We start from the raw sequence: 19,916 nt of genomic DNA, 5'->3' as shown, positions 1-19,916 counted from the left end.
GCTGAATATGACATTCAGAACAAAATTCAAGCTATTCTTAGACTTTATACCACTTTCCAGATGGCATTTTAAGGCATTTATTGCGTAAAGATGTACACAATACCCACAAGGCAAAGAGCAGCTCTCTGAACACATACCATCCAACAGTTCTCATGAAAACTGAAAAACAAAGTTAGCACAAAGGCACAGCAAAGCTCAGTGAGAAAGTCCAGAGTACGAAGGTTTCCCCAGCGTGAGTTAGGCTGGGAAAGTTTGGGATTATCCTGCAGCAATCTAGCTAAGGAGGGAGTCCTGCCGTGAGGAGGATGTCAGATACCAGTGCATACAGGTTACTACTGTAATTAACACTGATATTCATAGTAACTTACATGTTCTTTAAACTTTTTATATACCTATCCAAATGAACTATATTTATGAGTTCAAAATAATTGTCACCTCTCAGAGATGTAAAATCTCTCCTCTTAACTGACAGAACAAAGCTATTTGATAATGCTACACTGGCGTTTGAAAAAAAAAAAAACAACTATTAATAAGCAATCCTGCTGATACAGCAGAAAGCAATGCACTCAATTTCTCTGCAAAACAAATGGTCTAAAAAGATAAGGTGTAAATTTGGCTTGTTTCCCCAGTATTGTTTCCCTTCGATTATGTAACTTTATAACTAAAAGCATACTATGAGCCTTTAAGAAACATAGCCTGCAGTTAAAGTTTGTCCAGTTTGCTTACTTTTCAAGTGAAGTCATAGCATTATATTCTATGCTATAGCCTAATTCCTAGTTTTCCTAATTTCTAATTAAACTGTACCTAATTTTGGTTTACTCCCAATGAAAGGAGGTGTATTTTGGTCTTATCCTACCCTTTTCATTGTAGCAAGTGGGAGTTTTGTCACTGGCTTTGATGGACTACAACTGAGCACGTGGAGCAAGTTTAATTGAGTTGACAGTCGTTTGTTGTGCCATTATTGAGTGCTGACCCTGGTGATTTTAGGTCATGGCAAAGGATAATGATGCTTTCTAGTACAAAGCAAGTAAGAAAGGTACAGCCTGAGGAAGCAGCATGTAATTTTCCTGCAAATGAATTCCAACTATTACAAAAATCACCAGGGAAGAGGCATTCAGAATACAAAATGAGATACAGAGTTTTGTAGCTGAGATTTAAGTGTTTCCCCCAAACAATCACCAGATCCTTAAGACGTTTCATAAAACTTAATACAAGATACGCTATTTGCTGAAATGTTCCAGAACGTATGATTCATCATACTTCTACTATCTCCAATTCTGTAGTATTTTTAATTTAGTTTTACCCTTGATGTCTGGGACTCCAAATTATAAATACCTTCCCCTAATGCTTTTTCAGTATTCATCCCCTTTCTCTTCGCAGGCCAGCACCCACTCATGCTCAGGCCAACAAAGCAAGTATTTAATATTCCATTTATCTAATACTGTCTCCCTGTACACCAAAGGACTAGCAAAACATTGCTACTTCTGGTTTTGAAAGAGCTTCACAAATGCCAGCATCATCTTTGCCTGATGCAAAAACCTTAATACAGCAACACACACCTCTTCCTGCCTAAATTCTCACCCTCCAAGCCAGGTAGATAGCATACATGCAGTACATAGCTCAACATCAAGGATCTGGATGCCATGAAAAATATCTGATCTTCTGCTGACAACATCCTTCCTCTGCCCACATCTTCCATCCTATGCTCCAAAGGAGCACCTGTAGTTCTGGGGAAGCTGAGAGCCACCCCCGAGTAATCAAGAACAATTCTTGAATAGAGATGGTCAAAGTTGACGGGAAATACTTCCCATGCTTATTTCTATCATAGCTAGTATCTACACAATTATATCTTCTTGATTTTTTTTCTTAGAATGTGACAGGCTCAGAACTGGGTCAGGACAATGACCTACCTGCCCACTGCATACCTCTGATGGCCTCCAAATGGAGATGCCCAGGAAAGACATGGTCTGTATTTCCTTTCTGTGTTCTTCCAGCTTCCAGTCATTTGCTGTTCAGAGGGCTGCAGATCTAGACCCCAGTTTCTGTGTGTTTTGTAACCTCAATGAATTTATCTTCTATGAGTTTCTACATGAGCCAATTCTACATACAATCATGCTATACTTCTGATTACAATTTTTTGGCCTGTGAACTACCTCCAGTTCCACAAAATTCTCTTGGATATAAAGCAAAGGGAAAAGGGCTTGTACATAGTACTCAAGATACGAACAAAGGATGGATTTACCCAATAATCTCTATTTTGTTCTCTATTCATTTATTAGTAAGCACTTGATTCTATATAGTTCTACAACCACTACCAAACATTAGGTGGATGGTTCCTGGACCCCTCTAGCATGGCAGTAAGATCTCACTCCTACATGGTGTTGCTCAGCTTGAGACATGATTTTCTGCACATCAAGTTGGCTCTATATCATTCCTTTGCAAAATGCTTTATAAAAACATCATTAACCAGATGAAAACAAAGAACAAGCACACTAAACTTCAAAGTTGTTTACTCAACCTCTTCAGTACATACACTGGCAGTAGATTAAATTGGATTGGTCTTTCAGACTCCTTACAAAACCTACATCTACAAAGATGCTGCTAAGGCCAGTAAAAGAAGGGTGAATTTTTAGTACCCAGTCAACCTTTTGAGCAACTCTTTACTCCATGAGTTTAAGCGCCCAGCTTGTTTCACATCACTATATTCAGTATTCTGAATATACTGTGTGACAGCAACCTGCATGGCTCTCACTTAGGAGATCTTTAACCTTCCTCCATGACTTGTTCTACCCTGGGCATCTCACAAAGGGCACAGCAGTCTGAACTCTGGACTGCTGCAATGGAAAAAGGGTCACTATGAGACACTTCTCTTTCTGAAGGACATAATGCAAGCGAGGCTGTATCAACACAACTGTAAATCACTTCTCAGTTCTGTCTTCTGGCTTTAAATCCCCGAAGACAGATAGACACAGAATAGCTCCCCTCAGCAAATACTGTTCTTCAAACACACAAGTGAATTGTGGTGTGTCAGTCTCATAAGAAAGTTTTCCCATCACAAGCCTGGGTCTCACCCAAAGAGCAGTTTGTTTTATGTTGATCTTCAAGCTAAAGAACAACAACAAAAATGTCAAGCCATCAGATGATAACAAAGAGAACAAACTGCTGTCAGACTGTGATTTCCCAATCGTGCCACCAACTTGAATATAATTCAGGGTGACTCTTGCTGTTCCTTGTATTGGTCTGCATGTCTTCTGAGTGCTTTAAAGCAGAACTACTACCATTGTATCAGAGAGAAGAGTGTTTCCTTGCATGTGTATGGACTAGACCACCTTAAACAAAGCAGCAACAAAAATAAAACCAAAAGATATTTTCCTATTCTTACATTAAAGGGGAGTGGGGGCTTGAACTTAGTCCCAACTCGTGAACATGTCATCTAACCACTGGGGAAATGAGTTTCTTCTCTTGATCAAGACAAGCTGCTTGACTGCTCCTTGAGTACAAGGGACTCCCCCTTTGTGCTCCTGCTGAGGCACCCAGATTTCTGACCGGCCAGTCAGCTCAACTGGTGGGCATGCCATTTCACTTTCTGTGAATAGCAGCCATGCCAGCTGAAAAATCAGAATACATTAATAGTTTTTAATGCATTTGTGGTAGCATCAAATTTAAATTGAAAGGCTTTTTTTCCTGTTTTGTTTTAAATGAAACTGGACTTTGATGTAAGATTGAGATCAACATGAAACTAAACATTTGTTGATGTAGACATTTTTGCAAGAAAACTTTAGTTCAATAACCATATAAGCATCTTTTAGCCTGGAGAGTGAAAATACCATTTCACATCTGCATTAATATTCTGGTGCCCAGGCTGTGCACAGCTTCTTCAACATGCCATTTTGTTGACATTTTAGGCTGCAAAGTCTTCTGTATGCAGCAGTATAATGAATTAAAATAAGCTTGTGTAACAGAACGATAAATAAACATCTTTAGATGACTCCATTTAATATTCTCTCTTCCATATCTCCTCCTTTTTACCTTTGCTGTCTCGTTATACTGTAAAAATGGTCTCAGATTTCTATTACATTTTGAGTCACAACTGATGACAGCTGTTGATCCAGGTTCTTTCCTTAACCCTCTTATCCTACCCCATACAGAAAAATATTCCAACTATTTCAACAGTCCAGAAGCTTTTTATTATTATTTTACAGGTTTTTGAAGCCAATACCACATACATTAGAAAGCAGCTCCAAAACAAAACTGAATTATATCTAGATGCCAGCAGGGGGCACTGTAAGTCCAGAGAATCACAAGTATTCAGTGCTTTATTTCACAGGACTGTTTGTTACAGGAGCTGTTGAGTCTTCTGATTCCTGTATGAGGAGCAAGTGAAAACTGCACATCAGAATGTGAAAGTTACTCTAATAATTGACTCAGCTTAATTGGATGTCACTGCTTAATGTGTTTTTCTGATTGGAACAAAGTTTTCCTTTGTACCATGCCCTCAATAGCATGCTTTAACTTTTGGTTATCGCTGAAGTGGTCAGGCAGTTGAACTTGATGAACTTCGCAGGTCCCTTCCAAGTGAACTATTCTATTCCATCTCTTACATGAAATGCAAGACAAAAACATTTGCCTGATTTCAGACGTGGAAGAGCTCCACTGGACCAGATTTTCAAATGCCAGCAGTAACCAAGAAAGCCTGACAGTGACTTGTTGCAACATCTCAATCTAAACCAGTAAAAGATACAGGCATGAGCAGAATGTGGGAGATGACTAGCAAACTGCTATACTTTAAATTCTGATGCCTCAAACTAAGAATGCAATCATGGGAACTTTTGAAAACCGTTAGTGATTAAAAAAAAAAATACTGGTCCAAGTCTTTCACAGATACAGCAGATAATACTGCTTTAGGAAAGTAGATTTTACTTTTTATTTTTTATTCTGAATTGCACGTTCCTTCATATTTTGTAGAAATAGGAAACACCTGTATAAGATTGTATTATGGCACTTCTCTGAAACATGGAACTTACGCAGATCGTTGCTTAAACCCATGGCCAAAGTAAGCTATTTTAAAAGGGACTGCTAGGGTAAAACTTCTCCATATTATGGTTTATCTGTACCAAGGTTTACAGAGCAGGGACTGCTGGAGACTCCTCTGGAACACTAGAGACCTCTGCTTGCTTCCTTTTTAGGACACAACATGCTTTCCTCTTGGCAGCTTGTGAGGAACTGAAAGTAAAGGTAAAATACGTGGGCCAGTACAGAATAAAATTAACAAAGATACTAATGGCTACCTGCTAGGCACCAGAAATTATTTCAGACCCCAAATCTCAAGTATGTGGGTTGTTCACAAGTAATTAGCTGACATTACACCATGAAATAACAACTCCAGTCTATCTAATTCCACAAAGATCTTCATGCATTTCACTTGGAGTGTCATCTGGACTCATCTTTTAATGTACAGCACTACATATTAAATTAAAAAAAACAACAACAACAAAAAAGTTGAAAATTGAAAAAAAAACACACAGCCCACCTGTGTCTTTGTCATTACCAGACAAGACCTGCCCAGAGGAAAGAGCAGGCAGAGACTGAGACCTGAGAGCTTTCAGAAACTTAAAAACAGACCTAGCTGTGTTGCACCTGATCTGCATTTCTAACAACAGCTCGTGTGCTGAACTACATGCGCCAAATCCTCTTCTTAACCAGGAAACCTTGCAAATTGTTCTGCAATTTTAAAAGCCTGTAGAAATTGCCTATTGCAAAAGGTGTTGCTCTCACTTTGCCTCATCCCCTCTCTGCCCCGATGGCTGACAAGTGCTTTGGTCCCCCTGCTGTCGCATGGGCTCCCACAGGGGTCAGGAGACAGCCAGTATCATGTCACCTTGTGTCTGAGTACACTTTGAAGACATTTGCTTGTGCTGTTGGCTGCAGGATGGCGAGAGCAAACAGGCACAAAAATACTGCAAAGGGGAGAAAGGAGAGGGAGGGGAAACAAATTCTCACTCCATCATGCATCAGCCCCTGTACGGAACCTGAAGGTGCCACACTGCGATTGCCAACAAGCTGGTCCTGCTGATCTGGTGAGCGAGGATTTGGTTTCCCCTGTGCTTGTGTGAGCCAATGCAGCTGAGCTGGCAGGCTGGGGGGAAAGGGAGCCACACCAGGCAAAGAGCTGGCTCTGTTCACTGCTCTTCTGAAGCCAGAAGGAAGGAGGAGCTGAAAACTGCTAAAAGCTATTGAAATGCCAACTGCTCTCAATGTACATTAGCAGCAGCGAGATCCTGAGCACCAGTGATGCAGTGGATCAAATGGAAGGCTATTAAAATGCCATTAAATTAAGGCACAATAAGATTAAGAAAGTAAAAGTGATCAGGCAGCTGAAATAGGAAGGATTTTCTCTTTTGCTGTCGTTATTTACAGCATTTCTCAAGACTGGTATAGATTTATTTATTTTTTTCCCCCTCTAGATGCAGGTTTGGGGTATAGTGGTGACAAATTACTGAGCTGCAAGGGATGCTTTTTAGAGGTCTGCAGAATAATGAGTTGCAATTTCAAAGATCTCTGCCCAAACTGATGGTTTAAAAGCCTGCTTTCTTTTGGAATTTTCCTCTTCATTCAGTCTGAATAGCTGTCTCTTAACCACCTTGAGGTACACGTCAGGGATAATCAAAGCAGCAGCCATTTACCTGATGAGGATACACTGGTTGTCGTGACGCTTCCAAAGGCAGCGGTAGCACTCGTTGGCCACAGCAAAGATGTGAGGTGCGATCTCTCCCATGTGGTGCTTGCTGTATCGCTCCATGGCAGCGCAGTCATACAGCCCTGGGATGGTCTTGTAAGGGTTCACAGAAGCAACTATGGAACCGATGTACGTCTGCAAGCACAAAATCCCCCAGAGCTGTTATTAGAGATGGGGTAGAGCAGAATAACAGACCTCACAAATGAAAGACAGTAAACACATTTGCAAAAGCCTACCAATCCTCATGGAGTTTGGATAAAGTTGGCTAGTAGTTCTCCCCACTTTTGTTCTTTGAACAAGAGCAACAGAAGGGTAAAAACTGTTTCCACCTCTCCGGGTTTTCATGCTTACCCTGTCTACAACACAGAGCTTCCCAGCTCAGGATTAGTCCCTGCATTAATGCTATTTACCGCTGCGCAGGAGCATCAACGAGCACCAGTGAACATGTGCTTTTCACACATTCTTAGGGACTTTATGAACTTTCCAAACATGACTGTATCCATAGGTCCTGAGCACTGCTGCAAAAGTCTGCTTTTCTATGCACAGTATCAAAATCCTTCTCTGCTCCCCATTTTTAAAATTGGAGTATCAGGCAACATGGTAGACACTAGCATCGTTACAGGGTAACAGGCCCTAAGAAAAGTACATGAACTGGCACATGCTGCCAAAACACTAAATTTATGCAACTTAATATACTACTGCTTTGATGCACAATGGCAACTGACACGACATTCCATTTCTCTCCTGTTGCAATTAGAGAGCACATCAGTTAAAACCACCCAGGTAGTAGCTTATACCCATTCCCATTGCCTTAACTCATTAAGCTGTGGTAACGTGATCATGTACAACAGCCTATTTGCACTGCTACTCATTTTCTGTCTTTTCCATCTGCTTCACAGTCATCGTCTAGCCACCTGAATATATTTTTCAAATAAAATCAAATTACGTGAAGCAGGAGATAACGTTAAGCACACTATCTCCAGAATTTCCAGTACATTTCTGGGGCACATAAAATTAATTGATATAGCATATGCGGTGTTACCACTGTGATACTAATTTCACTTTGTTAAGCACTCTGAGGTTACACACCAGAAGGTAGCACCTGGTTTCAAACAGCCCTGCTGTGGCCTTACAAAGATCTGGGCTGCAGCTCTGTAGCATGGTCCCTGTGTACATACAGATGCTCTGTCAGCAGATAACCCTGTCATCACCAACAGGAATTGGCTATGAAGCTCACAGCAGGGCTGGGGCTCTCTTCGTGTATGCAGCACCTTATCCTCAGAGGGCTCCAGGAAGGGGTCCCATGTCCTCCACCTGCAGCATGTCCTCCAACAAGGCACCACAGGGGCACTTGTAAAGACTCACCGACCACCAGCTCCCTCATGCTTTCCTCTCTTTCAATCTCTTCCATGTCTCCACAGCATTTGTGTTCCACATCTACCTGCCTCCTTTCTCTTTCTCTAAAATGTGTATTTCCTCCTTTCTCTAAATGTGTATTTAATTAATAAGTAATTATCACTGTGTATCTGCTCTCCTTTCTCACTGTTATCCTGCTGCTTTATTTCCCATTATCCATCTGCTTCATCCGCGGTTAGGCCCAACACTAGTAGCAGCTTTTGCTACGGGGACTACAGCAATGTCCTTGAAATGATGACAATTTTATTAGATGCAAGGGGAATGTTCCTCCTCACTGTAACTGACGTGTATTTTACAGAGCTGTGAGCTCTCAGTCTGTATGTTTTATGAAACTGCCACACTGTACAATAGCTTGTAAGGTTTCAGTTAGAGGAAAGATCCCATTTCAACACGAGATCGTATCACAGGGCAATTAGAGCATTGAGACAACAGTTTAATTTCCTGGGATCATCTCCTCTTGGGTTCTTAAATAACTAATGAGCAAGTCTCTAGGAAAAAACTTCTTCAGTTTGATATGTATTTCAGCACAGATTGCATGGGCAGAGATATATATATAATATTTAATTACATGAATGGTTTATTGGTCAATGCCTGCACTGTAGACTGCTATGGATCCACCTCTTTACCTTACTAACAAGTCTGACTGAAGTCAGAAGTAGGAATAGTAACTTGAGGCACACCATCAAACCAGACACTACAGCAAACAAGCAAACATACGAACACTGGTACCACCCAACTTTATAACTGTAAATACCCACTTTACAGCTTCTGCGTGGTCAAGCACATAACAGACCACCACCACAATACTCCTTCTCCGTCTTCCAGTGATAAAGCACTGGCAAAAAGCACCACTGCTGACTACAGTGCAACTCTTCTTGCGTCTCCTATTTCAAACCCTGCGTATCACGAGAGCAGCCCAATTCTGCACCAGCTCTCTTGAAGTGAGACGATCTTTCCCATGGCTTCACCAAAACTTTTTCAAAATGACACAGGCAGTTCCAGATCTGTGAGCAGGTTCTGTTCCAAGAGTCACTTGCTCCGACACTCCCAGGTTTGCTACTTTTCCTGTCCACTCACCATCCCGTGCTCTTACTAGCAGTAGAATTTCACTGACACCCAGTCCCACTTTTGCCAGCCTCCACCCTGGCACCCCAGGAGCCCCCCAGTCAGGGAGCTAGGGCACAGTCAGACTCACAGACAGGGAGCAGGTGCCAGCAATTCACCCTGTCCCATGCAGGGCTCTGCCTCCGTCCCCTCAGGAATCCCATCAGCCTCCCCATTCAATCGCTTTCTCTGAGGGCAGACTTTCCAGTTTTGCAAGTGCAAGCACATTAGCAGCAAGCAAAGCGGGGTGCAAAGATGCACAAAAAAGCACAGGGCTGTTAAGCTACCTCCCAAGCATTTTTCCTGCACCAGGCATCATTCATACTGCAAATTACAGCAGTTACCAGTCAAAAGTAGGAACTATGAATTACTTTATTACGCTAACCTTGCAAGGCAGCTGCTTAGATGAAATTTCAGAAAAGGTGTTTTCATGTAAGAATGTCACTTCCACTTTGCTTAAAAGAGAGTGAATTAATTCTTCTCTTTGTTCTTTGCAGTTTCTAATCTGATTCTTGCAGTCAATAATTGCTTATTTTAACAAAAGCACTCCAAAGCAGTTATGAATGGGAAAAATACTCGTGTCTGCCAGAGTACTAACAAGCAGACAAGGTTTCTGAAAATTTCCTGCTGAAAAAGTCTGGGGTATTTCAAAGAAGTACTGTGTAGGGCTTCTGTCGCAAGACTGGTTTCTTTTGTTATAGACTAAACCAGCAACAACTCATTATCAGATCACCACTAATAAATAATTTTGAATCCAGAAATAAGAGTAATTCAGTCTGAATCCCAATGTGGAGCTTTGATTACCTTACTAAAAGGTTAGCCTCCTTTTCTGATTAATTTTTTACTGAAATTTTACATTGGTAACGCATCTCCCAAAACACTTCTGGTCACAAACTACAGACACTCCTGCTCCCCCTTTAACACAAAAAGAGGAAATGAGATTGTTTGCTGATCCTCTAAAATGACTTCCAAAATTAGAAGTTCAAGCCCTGTCTTCTCAGCTAGACATTCAGTTAGATGATGGCATCACAAGAGTCAAAATGAAAGATGTACTTAAGTAAAGGAAGAGATTTTTCATCAGTTCTCTAAATGCTTTGTTTTGCTTGTTGCCTTCTGAGAGCAATCAGTTTTAAACCTTACGTGTAGAAATCAAACACTCAAGAACAACTTGGTTCTTTAATATGGTTCAAGAGCTCACAAAGATTTCCGACACCCACAGAAATACTCCAGAAAAAACTATAAATCATCATAGTAGTCTCATCTAACAGTACAGATGGTATTGGTTAAAATAGTATCTTTCAAGTTAGTTTAAAATGATGAAAAACAAGTTTGCAATAGTTTAGCTAAATATATTTTTACGTCTTTCTCTCCCATCTAGAAAACGTGTTCTAAATAAAAGAGGAAAAAGTAGAATTTGGAATTTCCCCTTCAAAAATTTTTTTTTTCAACTTCTCTTACACAGAACAAGCAACAAATAAGGAAGCAGCCCTAGCGCACAATCACTTCATTAATCCTATAAGCCAAACACACTGTGTAGATCAGGACCACCTTTGCCCTCCATCTTTTCCTCTTTTCACAAAATCTTTTCTGCATACGTCCTTTCAGCCTTGCTCCATGTCCAACCATCATCCACCTTCCATTTCTTCCCCTCTCATGCCAAGACTCAGGCATCTCCTCCACGATAGCTTTTTTATTCCCAAGGATTCTTTAATGATCTCTGTGTTTTACCCAAGCCTGCTTTTCCCATGTAAGGTCATCAATTTTATCCCACACTGTTTTTCTCGTGACCTCTCTTCACCCACTACATCAATGTACTCCTCTGTAATTCCCTGACTTCTAGTATTTGAGACATCCAATTTTTCCTCCTTTAAAAAAAATAAAAAGAAAAGAATAGAAAAGGACTTATCTCGGGCTTTGCATATCATGCTGCAGGGAGGGTGGGAGAAATGGCAGAAGGACTCTGTTGAAGGGTGTTACATGCTGCTCCCAAATGAAGTCTTTGATCAACGATCAGAAGAGAAGCTAAAACTGCTTGCACTATTAAAACAGGCATGAAGAGACTACACTCCCTAATTTCAATCATTGTGCTTCTTCAGTGACACCAATATCAATATATTTTTCGCAACATTGCTTAGCATGACACTAGGAACATTGGAACTGATCAAACACAGAATTAAGGTGTTTTGTCACAGATACATACATTAACACTAAGATGGCACTCTAGCCATCCAACTCTCTTTTCAGAGCACTTTCAAGATATTCTACTTTGGGCCAAAAAACCTCCTATCCTTACTGCAGAAAACAAAATCATGTTTGCAGATGCATCAAAAACTGTGTTTCCAGACTGTTTTTGTACAGCTCTCAACTTTGTTACAATCATCAATGGAACTGATTCCATGTCTGATGAGTAAGGGCTGTCTGGTTTTAGTTTGGTGGTGGTGGTGTATCAACCTGACCATTTATGAAACAAGTATCATTTTCTGGGCTTGCCATTAATATATAGGAAACTGAAATAAAACTGTAGTGCAATTGGCTCACTAGAAAGCCACTGTCTGGTACCTTCAGATAACAAATGTTAAAAGATCATCCATGTTCCACACAAGCCTCATCTCTCTCATACCTTTTATCATCAAGGCTAGAGTATCACTATCGAATTAAAACACCTGTGCTTTCATAGCACATGCAAATACAGACAGTCTTAAAAGACCACAAAATAGCTGTCAAATTTCTCTATCTTTTCAACACTAAATTTCAAAGTTTCATGACGCAAAACTTGGGAATAAAAGTTTGTTTAATGCTCTAGGCACAGCCTCCATTTTTCCCAATTCTCCCAGGTAAAAGGATTAATTTTAATGGTGACTGCATTTATGCTGAGGTAAAGCTAACTAGGTCAATCACTATACACATATCAGCATAAAAAGGAGAAGGATGGCTGGACTGTATTTTGGGGTGCTTTTTAAGGAAGGGAGCAGAAGGGGCATATGTATGCCATAAGCGGGATGAAAATTAATGCTCTTGTTCACGGTAGGTTCTTGATTTATCCTCTCTGTGGTAAGTATGCCGTGTATTTCGGCTGGTCTTGAGCTAATTTCAGTGGGACGCATTCCAGTTTTCTCCCTAAATTATAAGCTAAAACGTTTGAAGCCAAGCTCCTTTCTTAAAGGCCATAATCAAACTGAATTACTAGACTACAAGTTTAGATGTTTTCAACCAATTGAGCCATGTCTGTGATGTAAATGTCATACTCTATAATCATCCTTACATGCTTGGGCTTCTGCAGCCCTTACCATGTTTGGTGACTCATGGTGGGTTTCCATCAGCCCAAATTTACATCAGCTTTACTTTTCTTTACCACTGTGTTCCTTGTCAATGCGCACATCATTATGCGCACATATCATATGCACAAATACATTCTCCTTCCTTCTTCTCAAAGTCAGTTGTAGAACTGATTGCAAAATGAGATGTTTTGTGAACACAAAGGCCATCCTACCAACACGGGAGTTAGCGTCCACAGGAGAAGACCTTTTGAAGGGAACCAGGACAGAGCATGTCACTAAGTTCAAGTGCCAGCAGGCAGCTGCCTACATTCAAGACCCACCTTTCAACGTTGTCCCTCTCATTGTCTTCTCTAAGTCTCTTCTCAGACACATTCACACTGCTTAACTGCATTTTCCCATGTGCTTTGCTCCACAACGTAAGCTGCATCAGCCTCTTCTATCAGCTACCTCCCTGATGGCCCCTTCCCCTCCTGTGCCAAGAATAGATCAGATTTCTGGAGTAACAGAACAATGCATTTTCAAAGCCAGGCTTTATTCTTGTTTTCGCTGGCACAGCTCGCGGCAAGATTCTGGAATAACTTTGAAATATTTATACATGATTTCAGATGATCAGAGGCAACTGTTGGGCAACAACATTCCCATTTAATTGCAACTTTGTCTGTTGCGTTCACTCTTCAACTCTATTAAAGTGACCATATGCTTCCATTGGTACCGAGCTTTAACCTACACCATCCGGTTCCCAGGCCTCTCTAAGGACAAAGGCTATGTTACCTTTTCATGAAGAAAGCAGTACTTTGCAGCCCAGCTACCTTTAACTTCTAAACTATGCTAATCCTTCCACTCCCCACAGCTTCAGCCTTGCACATTGATAGCGACCCTGTTCTAGACAGCTAACTGAAGCTAGAAAATCTTTGTGTTTCTTCAGGGGTAAAAACTGGGTTTTGTTCACCTTAGCTACCAACAGAAATAGCAGAACAGTGTGCAGCGGCAGCTGTATCTTTCAGCTTAACTCAAGAGAAGGCTCAGAGACAATGAAGAACATGCATAAAACCAAGACATCTCCACAAGTTGAGATCCACTCCTAACTGATCTCCCCTTGCTTTCCCATTAACTTTTTCCTATGGAACAGACAATTCTATGTGGATCGAGATACTCAAGTAACTTCACAAGTGTTATCCAGAATCTACACAACACCTACAGGATGTCCAATGGCTTTTTCTGGAGGGTACAAGACAAACTGGCACTGAAGAAGTGCCCAAGAATATTCAAAGGGTCAAAGAAGAAAAAAAGGCACCTTAAAACCAGAAAAGACAAAACCCAGGTGGGGAATGTGAAACTAATATAATGAAAATTTGATACAAAAGGGTTGTTACAGACTAAGGTAAAAAGTAAAAACATTCTGATGGAAAAGACCATAATATTGACATCAGATGGACACCTTTCCTGATTTAAGAAATTCACCAGTTTCTAATAATTTTTCTCCTCAGTATAAGAAGGACCAAGTCTCCTTGTTCTTTGCTGACTAATACAAGAGAATCTCTACCATTTAGCATGTCTGTCTACTAGATGTCAGGATAATGATCTTCAGCGACCTGCTGCCTAGACTTTTTATATAAAACGTCTACTTCTTATGGAAGAATCTCTTCCATGGCCAAGTGAAGAGAGAAGGTGACCTCCTGAATAAAAAAAAAAAAAAAAAAAAACACAATGTGATCAATCAGGATGAGACATCGATTTTTTGACATTTTCATGTGCAACAATACAGAATGTGACTGTAGGTTTGCTCAATTTCACAGCTTGGCTTTAATGAGTACACTAGCTCAAACCAGAGAAAGCTCCACAAAGAATGTAGACCCCATGGCTCTTCATTTCAAATGGCCTGTGGCCACACATTGGTTCTTCTTCCTGCTTTGTTATTGCACAATGCTCAAATGATTTTTTCAAAGCTGTCTGAAGGTCTAATTAGCCCTCAAGCAAGGGAAAAAAAATGTTCTTCTTTCCTATCAATAATCTTGCTAAGATAAAGGGGCTTTTCAGAGAAAACAAATGCAAATGAAAACAAAAACTCTAGTCAACGATATCACCAAAATCAGTGTCTCCAGAACACAGAAGAAATATTTTTAATATAAAGTTTTGAAGATCTGATTTGTTCTGCCTGCAAGTATATTCTGTACTGATATCCAGATTTTTGAAACTTCCACACTTTAGGCATTTTAAGGCCTCTTCTACAAAAAATGCTCTTTCAGGAGGCAAGTAGAAAGAACAGAAATCATGCTTTAACAGAGCATGAAAATAGAAACCAAAAGCCTGAGTAACTGAAATGAAGTCAATTCCAGGTAATTTGTTGGATGGCACTGAACTACTGTCAAGGAGCCATGGGTATACAAATCAGCAGTAAGATGGCAAACTGTATTAGCAGCCAAAAATCTGTTGAAGGGAATGTCTAGATCCCACTGGCGTTTGAAAAGAAATGTTGACAGACATCAAAAGGAAATAGTTTAAACTGCTTGTGAGAAATGGATTACATCTTTTCAAATGAAGCAACAGTCTCACTATGAACTGTCCACTTAAGCAGGTTGACAACAGCTATAAAATTCTTAATTTAAAATGCTTATCTGTAGCCCTTCTAGTTTTAAACTGCTGGAATAAGGCATTTGGTCTGTGTAGCACAAGCAGTAAATTTTGTGCAGCTCACTTTACAGTCAAAGCCCAATTCATGTTAAGAAAACACGTGCTGGTGACAGACAAGTGGCTTAAGTTTCAGAGTTCAAATTCCTGCCCTCCTTTGTGGATGTTTGAGAGTAAATAGACCTTGAAGAAAGGAGACCAACCTTACCTGCAAGCAAGACAAAGGTGCATGCAAAAGTATCCAGCACTATCTACAGTCCAATTGTTTAAAAAACAAAAAACACAAAAAACCTGCAAGTTGGTCTGCTTTCTGTTCTTCTCAGCTCACATCGTTACCAGTGACATTCAATGAGGATGTGGAGAAACCAACGCAAAAAGCAATCCTTCAAATCTAAGAAAACATCAGCAAAACCATCACCAATGCTAAAGTCTGTACAAGATGATAGATTTTTACTTTGGAGTTTTCAGTACAAAGGGCTTAGGTCTCATTCAAAACTCATGGAAATAAACAGGAATTTACCCTGTTGACCCTGCATGCATCACTTATTCTTTTACCAGCAAGCCAAATGGAAAGAAAAATAGTGGTACAGAGCAGGCAAAAAGCAAGATTTTTGATATTTTAACAGAACTTTGTCTTCCTCATCACCTCCCTCACTGAAAGAGTCTGTTGATGACAGCCAGTAATATCCCTATTGCACCATACACACATAGCAGGTTATCAGCAAGAACCCAACCTGCTAACTAACCTGCTACGAATTGTAAAAGAAATTTACCTAAAATCAAATTGTGTAGCCATTGTATACATGATAGCTTACTCAATCACAAAGACCTTTCTGAGCAACTCCCTTTTTATTATGTTGACCACAACATTTCAGACCAAAACTTTTGCTAAGATCTGAGCATACGCACCTTAAAAATCTCCAATGTTTTCAGTAGTGAGTTCAGGTAAACTTTTTTTTATTGTTATTATTAGCAGCGTCACAAGTTCAGCAGTAAAGAGCAATTAAAAAAAAAAAGAAAAGTTGGTTAACCAACCAATGGCATTTGTTTACTTTACTCATATCGTTACAGCTATATTCTTCCTCTAATATGGATTAAAAAAGAATAATAACAAAATAACGGTAATTGGTCTTTGGCAGACAAATCTTGATCTATTTAACTGACCATCTTTTAGAAATAGTGATCACCAGAAATAGATTCCACTAAATTTCCAATTAAAAGCCTGCTGTGTTTACATAAATCTTTGTCTACTGCTCTCCAATAACAGATGTGAAATGGAAGCTGTAATTAATGCTTGGAGACAGGAACTCACTTTGAACTACATTTTGAAAACACTGTCTGATGTAAGCATAACATGCTAATTATAGAGGTAAGTAGCTATATATATATACACATTTTTCATGCAATCTTAGCAACTGAGCTATTCTGTGCACCTACACTAAAGGAGCTGGTGGGGACAATTATCCCCATTCTCTGCAGTAGTATAGGAGGCACCTTAACAGAAGGTATGAAAAACACAGATTCATCAACGTGACTTTTAAATTTATTTACAGTAAAGTATAGCATTTAAATAAACAGAAGTTTCTTCAGTGGCCAAACAGCAGATCCTACAAACTGATTACTTGGAACTGCTCTAGAGTATCAGATATGTGTAGAAAGAAACTGTGCAATTACAGCTAGTTTGCAGATAAGACTATAATAAATGCTGTTCTAAGAGCCAGTGAAATAACTAAGGATTTGGCCTAAATGTATATGTACAATACTAGCGTTTATATATATGTTTTATAGTAAATAAGATTTATGTGGAAGCAAGGAAATGTTTTGGCCTCTTTTCAAAATTTACTTGTTACTTGACAGCATTACTGAAAATGCGACAGAAATCCAGATTACCAGGTGGCTTAAATTGTCATTGTTCTTCTTTTGCCAATGGCCCACACTTATTCGGATTACAGATAATGGTAGGCCAAAGACCAAGGCTGTTTGGCTGTCAGCATGCTGTAGAGGTACTTGATACACATTCTTTTAAGGTCGAGTTTTCTGCAGGTTCTACAGCTTCCAAGTTCTTCTGCATAATCATGACAATTTTTGTCTTTCTAATAAAACGTTTTGGAGCTACCGTCTTTTACTGATTTTCTTTTGTTTGTCCGCCTCTACCTAAAACTTGTGTCCATGGTAAGGACATCCAAACAGGAGTGCTTTCAGATTCCTGAAATTACATCTCTCTTACTTTGTTCAATTAACCAAGATATCAACGTGCCTTGCGATTTTCCCTGTAAAAACATGCACTGACATCTGCTTCCTGTTGACATGGCACTGTTGACAGAGCAACTGCACTGCTTCTGAAATGAGTTTTTCTTTACTCAGAAAAAAAAAAGAATATGCAAAAACCTAGACAAACAAGTCACAGACAGCAACTGACCTATATACTGAAGTGTCTTAGTCTGCAAACATTATTTGGAGGAAAAAAACCCACCACGACAGTGGTTATCGATTAATACTGTACAAACAACAACTAGTTCCCTCAGGGAACCCTCATGACTTCAAGGGAGATAAACATGCAATAATTAGATGATTTAACAAACTACGACTGAATATGCTGCTAAAGCAAATAAGCATAAATAGATTTTTAAAAGGTATATTCATTTACTCATACATTGATTTTAAGAACAGATAAATGAGCATTCCATATTTGTTGCTTCAGCTGAAGAGACAAAGAAAGCCAGCCACAAACATTGAGCTCCTAATTACCACCATCCTCCTCTGATGTGGATGTGGCTGCTATAACATTACATGTCTACGTGGCTGGTACAGAAGTTTTTTTTTTTTTATAAAGACACACACAAACCTAACAGATGGTTATGATTATTGGCGGGCAAGCTGCAGTCCTAATTTGAAAGCAAGCAAAAATAGGCTATGTTCTCTCACCCTCCTGGCCACCACTCAGCTGCTGTACAAGCAGGAGGCACCTCTCCCTGCTCCAAGAGGCCTCTGGCTGCTGGGCCCAGCGCACCCCTCTGGGCACGCGGACACGATTCTGGCCTAAACAAAATGTCACCTGTCAAAGAAGTGCCACTTCAGAGGTCTTACTAAGCTACTTCAGAGCTTAATTCAACAAGAAAAAACAAAGAAAAGTTCTTTGGAACTTGTTTGTTGCCTGAACACGGGCAAAAGAGGGTTGATTTGGCACTGGAAACCCTGTAGGGAAGTGCATGATGCGTACTGCGGTTATTTTCAGTCCTCCTCTGCCTCAGCAAAAGCTCTTCTTCTCTACTCCTCTGTCCTGCTCTTCTGAAATTCACTTGTCTGCACCAGCACCTAACCACTGGCCACAGAGACAAGGGAACAGCAGCTCCTCCCGCAACCAGTTTGAACACTGTAATTTGTGTGTCCCATACTACAGTTCGCTCATGATGCGGTTTACAGTGTCTTCTCCAAGACTAAGCCAGTCTCCTCCATGATGTGTATTTAACTAAAAGTAAACCCGAATCAACAGCTTTGGGAACAAGCCTTCTTTGAACGGCAACAAGAACGGCTGCCACAGCACTTCCCCTCTCCACATCATGTGCCCATTGCTGGCTTGGCTTCAGAAGTGATGAAATCCCTCACTCGCCTTCACAAAAGGCTCCATTTTCCAGTGTGGGCACCTTCCAGTTTTAGCACTGGTGTTTGTCTTTCTATATTTTTCCACACACCAACCTGGCATGCAAGCTAATCTGAGAATTCAAACACAGGTGTTAAACCTTGTCAGAAAGCTGGACCTCCCATGTCAAGCTGTTCTTGTTAAGCAAAATGGGGAAGGGAGTAGCAACAAGAACCCCTCCCGCATCCCATCACTGGGACCTTTCCTGCCCCTTTCCAGTGGCAGCCCAGAACCAAGCTCTTCGATAAAAGTAGCATTAATCAAGAAACATGAAAAAAATACCAGACAGGAGCCGGCTTTGAGGAATCTAGCAACGGCATGTACAGCCCATGCTTTTCACATACTAAAAAGGGAAAGCATGCACTTTTTTCTCCTACAGAAATACAAACAGAAAGTATCACAATTAGATGTTGACAGATTTGATGCTGATACAAAAAGATGGTTGCATATGGATCAGAACAAATTTTGTCATTCATCTCACTAACAATATAGATTCAGCTAGGTGCCTCAGCTCATTAAGTACAGTGCCAGGCATCATTTACGCTACGAACACAGTCTGTATGTCAAATCAACACACCCAACCCCCCCCCCCCCCAAAAGGAAGAAATACATAAAATCCTATGCTGACCTTTATAGCTGGAGTTGTTAACAGCAGCAAAGAAAGTCTCTGACATGTTTGACAATCTTTGGCATCTACTGCAAATATCTTTTATAGTATTAATTAGGAAATAGAGAGAAGTTTAGGAATAAGGGTATGATTAAGTGAGATGGAGAAACAAAAATGTTATTAAGTAAAGGAAAAGTAAACTGAACTCAAACATCTGAAGATATTTATTGAAGTGCTCATTGCTGGATAAACACTTCATCAAATACAAACACACAACTTAACAGGGGAAGACTTGCATAAATATGTCTTCCTGGGAAAGCAACTGTTTAAATTTCTCTTAAATTGTTTCTTCTGTATTTCTAAACTTATATATACTTTACACCACAATTTAGTATATTTCACTTCGTACCATTTTTTTTCCAGTTTGTGAGAAAAAGCAAGCACCCAAACTCATATCCTAATTAAGTGCATTCCTCATTTTGTGTACAAAGGCGCTTCCCAGTCTTA

At 40.1% G+C, this 19,916-nt stretch overlaps 1 protein-coding gene and 1 long non-coding RNA gene across 2 annotated transcripts in view; both read right to left on the bottom strand.

The window, feature by feature from the left end:
- The window catches only part of MYO10 (myosin X), a 163,838-nt gene that overhangs the window by 72,763 nt on the left and 71,159 nt on the right, over positions 1 to 19,916 (bottom strand). The window contains 1 exon segment of the mRNA XM_083824329.1: positions 6,684 to 6,871. Coding sequence (XP_083680455.1) covers positions 6,684 to 6,871 — 188 coding nt within the window.
- LOC310894358 lies at positions 14,215 to 19,391 on the bottom strand. Its single transcript, XR_014579832.1, has 2 exons — positions 16,072 to 19,391; positions 14,215 to 15,553 (listed from the first exon to the last, which is right to left on the bottom strand). It is a non-coding gene; the product is annotated as an uncharacterized lncRNA (long non-coding RNA).

Source organism: Anser anser (assembly GCF_964211835.1).
Source record: "Anser anser genome assembly, chromosome: 2".
Lineage (NCBI taxonomy): Eukaryota > Metazoa > Chordata > Aves > Anseriformes > Anatidae > Anser > Anser anser.
The sequence above is the reverse complement of the archived record's forward strand: the minus strand, read 5'-3'. Positions and strand labels throughout refer to the sequence as shown.